Source organism: Struthio camelus, chromosome 15 (genome assembly GCF_040807025.1).
Source record: "Struthio camelus isolate bStrCam1 chromosome 15, bStrCam1.hap1, whole genome shotgun sequence".
In the NCBI taxonomy this organism is placed as follows: Eukaryota; Metazoa; Chordata; class Aves; order Struthioniformes; family Struthionidae; genus Struthio; species Struthio camelus.
This window is the reverse complement of record NC_090956.1, coordinates 19,657,546-19,662,907: the sequence shown is the minus strand read 5'-3', so window position 1 is coordinate 19,662,907 and position 5,362 is coordinate 19,657,546. Positions and strand designations below refer to the sequence as shown.

Here is a 5,362-nt window from a genome sequence, read left to right as displayed (position 1 = left end):
CATCCATGCAGGTCTCCTGCCCGCTTTGCTGGGCTTCTTCCTCAGAGGGATGCACTGCTCTTGAGCCTGGAGGAGGTGATGCTTGAATATTAACCAGCTTTCTTGGACCCCTCTTCCTTCTAGGGCCCTACCCCATGAGATTCCTCCAAGTAGGTTGCTGAAGAGGCCAAGGTTAGAAGCAGTGTAAGCAGCTGCCAGTGAGTACACTTGTCTGACCAATCACTGCCTGATCACAGCAGTCTATCCTCTCTTCTTATTCAACTCTTTCTTAACTCTCTTTCTGCATTTTCTCATTCTCTGTTCCGTGTGTAAGTGCTGTAAGGACTAGGTGCTGGCAACTAGAGAGACAAGAGTGAATGAATTTGAATTGGCAGATGGAGTCAGACCTTAGGTGAAGGGACCCACGTTCTAGCATCAGTAGTGGCTGGGACCATAGGGTTAAGGGGCCATGTGTCAGGAGTGGCAGCTACTGGGGGGACTGGCATGAGTGAATTTGGAGCCAGCAACTGGAGTCAGACCTCAGGCAATAGTGACCCCCGTGCCTGTGGTGTCAGCAACTGGAGTGAGTGGGAGTCTCAGTGCCAGCAGCTGGAGCAAAAGAGGGGCTCAGCATCTGCTACTGGAGTAGGACCAGGAGCCACGGTGTGTCCTGTGTACCAGGTACTGGGGGGTGCTGGAGTGAGCGGACTGAGGGTCTCTGCATCAGTGGCTAGAGCTGGTTCATGGGTCACAGCACATGTGCACCTGGGCACCAGCTGCTGGGGGAGGCATCTATGAGTGTGGGGGTGCTTGCGAGATGAATGTGTGCATGCATCTGTTTGCTAGTGAACATCAAGCTGGACTAGCTGGTGAGTAGGACCCCCGTACAGGGGACAAGGGGACTCAGGATCTGGGCAGGGATATCAGACAGACAGAGAGGCCATGCTGATATTTGAGGGATCTGTGAATGTGTGCGTGTTTGTGAACTAGACGGTGAGCGCATGAGGGCCTTCACGAGTGAAACGTCAGTCTTTACTAGCTGGAGAGGAGGAAGGGGACTCAGCTTTCTGTACTTACATTTTATGTGAGTTCTGGTAGTGTTGTGTGTGGGTGGTGTTAAAGGCAGCAGCTGGTCTGTGGCAGTCTGTACAAGTGGGTGTGTCAGCGTCCTCTGTGCGTGTCTTTAGGACACACGTCTTGCCTCGCTGCTGGCTGAACCTGCAAACAGGAGAGCAGCAGCCGTGCCCGCTGAGGTGGCACGAGGAGACCTCCAGGTCCCTGCGCGCACCAAGCTGGGCTCCAGCGGCTGCGCAGGAGGAACCTCGGGGTCCCGGAGCCCACCTCTCTAACATCCCTTCGCAAAAAGCATACAAAAAGCGTACCAGTTACAGTGGGTAGTCTAATAACATCCCAGAAGAAACAGCGCTACGCTCTGAACACAGGCCCTGCGCCCACCAGCGTCCCCTCCTAGGGAAGGAAAGCCAACGTTTGGCAGGCGAGCGCCGGCGGGAGACCAAGCCCAAACAAAGAGACTGTTTTCTGAACCAGTATGTTGATAGGGGGGATCAAAAAAAAAAACACCCTTATTTGTCCTCCCAGAGCACGGGGTAGTTTTAGCCACCGCCAGTCCCTGGAGAGAAGGAACTCCGGGGGGGGGAGGGAGGGAGGGACTCGGGCCTCCCCCCGCCGGCCTCCCGCCTCCCCCCGCCCGGCGGGCCCTGGGGGCGGGGCCGGGAGGGAGGGGGCGGGGCACCCCGTCCAGCTGGCCCGCCGCGCCCCCTCGCGGCGCTTCTGGCGCCAGCCCGCCGCCCGCCCCTCCCCGGGCGCCCCTCCCTCGCGCGTCATCGCCGCGCGACGTCGCCAAGGACACGGCGCCCGGTGGCGGTCGGCGCCATGGGTGGCTTCAGCGCCGACGAGAAGCTGCGGCTGCAGCAGCTTCGCGCCCTGCGGCGCCGCTGGCTGCGCGACCAGGAGCTCAGCGAGCGGGAGCCCGTCCTGCCGCAGCGGAAGCTCGGGCCCGTGGCCGCCTTCTGGGAGCGCTTCCTGCAGCCCGGCGGTCTGTGGCGGCTCCAGGTGAGCGGCGGGAGCGCCGGCCTGCAGCGCCGGGGGCTCCCCGGGCCCGGCGCCCCGAGGCGGGGCTGGGCCTGGGCCCGGGCCTGGGCCGGAGCGGACGCGTGTCCCTGTCGCCCGCAGGTTTTCAGGGCGTACCAAGCCACCGCCTTCGGCGTGACGCGGGTCCTGGTCCCTGCCTGGATCATCCTCTACTATGTCAAGTACCACGTTATGGTAGGTGCGGGCTGCGCGGCGGGGTCGGCCCGGGGCTGGGCTCCCCTGCTGCTGCTAAACCAGCCCGCTCGCGCCCAAGAGGCGTCCTCACCTCCAGGAGCCCGGCCCGGGCAGGAGGAGGTGTCCGGCCGCGCAGAGTGCGGCCCGGGCGGTCATGCAGGCAGGTCTCAAACCTCGCAGGGGGTTTCATGGACAGATCGGTTAAGCGTTTGCTGCTGGGTACGCTGACTTCTCGCAGTCTGTTCATCACTTCTTTGTCCTTTTTTTGGGTGCTATGGAAATATTTTGTGATCTCTGATGGGTTTTCACTGTACTGCCTCCTGGTGGGCCAGAGAGCTGTTAGTGGTGGTTGTTCCTTTCCTGGAGAAATGGTGAGCCTGTCGACAGCCAGACTGCAATATTCATGGGTGGAAGGGAAATGGACAGTAAATTGATGATGGGAGAGACCTTCCCTTTCTATAGTCATGTCTTGCTTAAGAGTTATGATTTGGTTAGCCTTAGGTATTTATTTATCCAGTGGGAAGAAGCAGGCCTAATGCGACCTTTACTCTGTAGAGCTTGTATTTCAGAAGGGCCATGCTGCATGTTTTGGAGACATCATCTGAGTAATGTTCCTTTTTCTTCCTCCCTCCCTATATCTTCCTCCCTCCCTTCTGCCGGCCACCTTCAGAAAACACCATATGGTATTGTTGAATCAAATCCACGGATATTCCCAGTAAGTTTGTTAATATTTATCTTCCAGCATCATAAATACAGGCAGAAAAGGGGGGTAACTTGGGGAGAAAAAGCACAGGTTTGTGCAGTAGATTTACAGGGATTATATCTAAAAGGATGTGTTCAATCCTGTGGGCGGGTTGTCCTGAAACAGCACTACATAATGATTACAGGACTTCCGAGCCCTCTTCATCTCCCCCTTGGAGTAGACAGTCAATCCTTGTTTCAGTGGCACCTTCCTTTTGTAAGCACTAACTTTCAACCAGGACCTGGCTGATGGCACAGGGCGATCCTGGCAGAGAACACAAACATTCACTTCCTTTATGGGATCTGCCATAGTGCATGGAGAAGGTTCTGTCTCTGGAGAAGTATATTCAGAGGACACTAGCTAAAGAGCTTATTGAAATCTGAAACTTTCTATTTGGTTCTCAGTTTGCTGCTTGTGCCCGATAGGGAGCTGAAGTGCTGTGGCTATAATGCTGTGAAGCGCTGGTGAAACCCGTGGCTGCATCCTTCAGCTCTGAAATGGGGCAAGCCCAGCTTGTGTGCCTGCTGTGGTTTAGGTCAGGACAGACTAAATACATGAATTAATTACTGTGCAATAATAGGATCTGTGTGAAGGAGTTTGGATGTTTAAAGTCTCTGTGGAAGCGTGATTATTAATGTATAAAACAATACAGAGTTACAGAAAAGTGGCTATCTCTACCTCTCCATGCTGAGTAGCAGTTGGCAGTAGTCAGGAGGAGTAGGATAAGAGCGTTGGTTCCAACTGTGTGAGCTTGGTCCCAGGCATCCTCGGGAGGCCCTCCGTGCTCAGCAATCTCCACAACTAGAGTCATGCCACTGACCACTGAGGTGGATGAGTTTTACGAGGCGGAGAGTATCTGCCAGGTTGTCTGATCATAATTGCTGATGGATCTCTCTGAGATGTTTCTCATTGATTGGTGTAGTGAGTTGGTGGACAAATATTGTTGTATAAGCCTAGTTCTGCTATTTCTACCAGTTACACTTTTTTTGTCTGTAACACCTGTCTGATTGTGCTTTAATCTAACAACAGTTACATCCTTAACAACTACGTAGCAACATACTGAAGGTCAAACTGTGGGCCTCTGACATCAGCCTAATTACTCTGCTTATGTCAGCTCAGTAGGCCAAAACAGTGCCTGAACCTTTAACAAGCAGAAATCAGACATCAGATTGATTTTGAGGGATTATGTCGCTCTTCAGGTACCACAGGATTTGGGGTTTCGAGACTGTTTTTGAAACAAAGTCATACCTTGCTGAATATGGTTATGCAATCTTGAAATTCCTCTTCTTAAAGCAATATTCTCTTTAAAACATTTGTCTTCCATGCTGTGGCTGAAAAGAAAGGAAAAAAGCATAAAGGAAGTCCAGATTTCACATAATTTGACTGTTATTTCAGCATCTTTAGAAATGTTGAGTGAATGAAAGTGGGTGCTAAGAGTGTTCTGAATAACTTGAAGTAAGTTTTTGTCTGAAAGTGGGGATAGTTAGAGCTTAATTGAAAGAATATACTGCGTAAAGGAATACGTTTGGTGTATGAGAAAATGCTCACCATGCTCTCTTTGGTTCCACTAGGGGGACAGAATTTTAGAGACAGGAGAAATTTTTCCACCCCTGAAAGAAGATCCTGAGGATCACCACTGATGGTTAAATGCTGATTACCTTCTTCAACGAACAAGGCGATAACTGCAGCTACTTTATCTGTTCTATAAATGACTCTTTATTCTGCATCGCTTCATCTCTTCCTTCGTTTACTTTCTACCTAGTTAATTTTGTTCCTGTTGCTACTCATATGGGAGTTTCGTTAGCAGTAAAACTCATTGTAGGCAAATCACTGGTGATCTACCACCCTTCCCTGCCCCCCCAGCTCTGTATCTTTTCGTCTAGCCTGATGAGATCCTACAGCAGGAATATATGCCTTATAATAACAGGAATGCCAGTTTAAATGCCACGTGGATTATGAAATAGTTTGCCCAAAGGGAAGTGTGTCGTGTCTACCTGCAGGAGCTGCCTAAAGCAGAGTGCATGCCCATACACGTGTGCGTTCACCCCCCATTCCCCCAGCTAGCTTCTTCCAGACAGTCTAGAAGGCCCTTTTCTACCAGCTGTTTTAGAGACTTCTATGACCTTCCATTTCTTGGCCAATAGAGGGTAGTAGAAGTGGAACTCTTGGGCAGCAGCCTGCTGAACACCCCTTGCCTCCATCCCAACATGTGACCCACTGCTGACAGTGTGGTCTTCCTGAAATTGCCTATTCCCAAAATGAAGAATCCAATTAGGAAGGAGAGTGAAAGTTCCCAAGCTTTCCCAAAACGTTGCACCCACTAGAATGAAAGGTAGATTACACTGATTTTCAGGC

General features: G+C 52.1%; 1 protein-coding gene across 1 annotated transcript; it reads left to right on the top strand.

Moving 5' to 3' along the window:
- Positions 1 to 1,711: 1,711 nt before the first annotated feature.
- On the top strand, positions 1,712 to 4,733 carry NDUFB6 (NADH:ubiquinone oxidoreductase subunit B6). Its single transcript, XM_068908642.1, has 4 exons — positions 1,712 to 2,052; positions 2,173 to 2,265; positions 2,936 to 2,980; positions 4,579 to 4,733. Exons 1-4 carry the CDS (start codon positions 1,873 to 1,875, stop codon positions 4,645 to 4,647), a joined length of 387 nt encoding a protein of 128 aa, XP_068764743.1. The 5' UTR covers positions 1,712 to 1,872; the 3' UTR covers positions 4,648 to 4,733.
- The last annotated feature ends 629 nt before the right edge of the window (positions 4,734 to 5,362 follow it).

What these genes read in the sequence shown, in the direction of transcription:
- NDUFB6 (XM_068908642.1), top strand. Translation starts at nt 1,873, where the DNA reads ATGGGTGGCTTCAGCGCCGACGAGAAGCTGCGGCTGCAGCAGCTTCGC. An exon ending in GCGGTCTGTGGCGGCTCCAG is followed by an intron (nt 2,053 to 2,172) that starts GTGAGCGGCGGG and finishes TGTCGCCCGCAG; the next exon opens with GTTTTCAGGGCGTACCAAGC. An exon ending in CAAATCCACGGATATTCCCA is followed by an intron (nt 2,981 to 4,578) that starts GTAAGTTTGTTA and finishes TGGTTCCACTAG; the next exon opens with GGGGACAGAATTTTAGAGAC.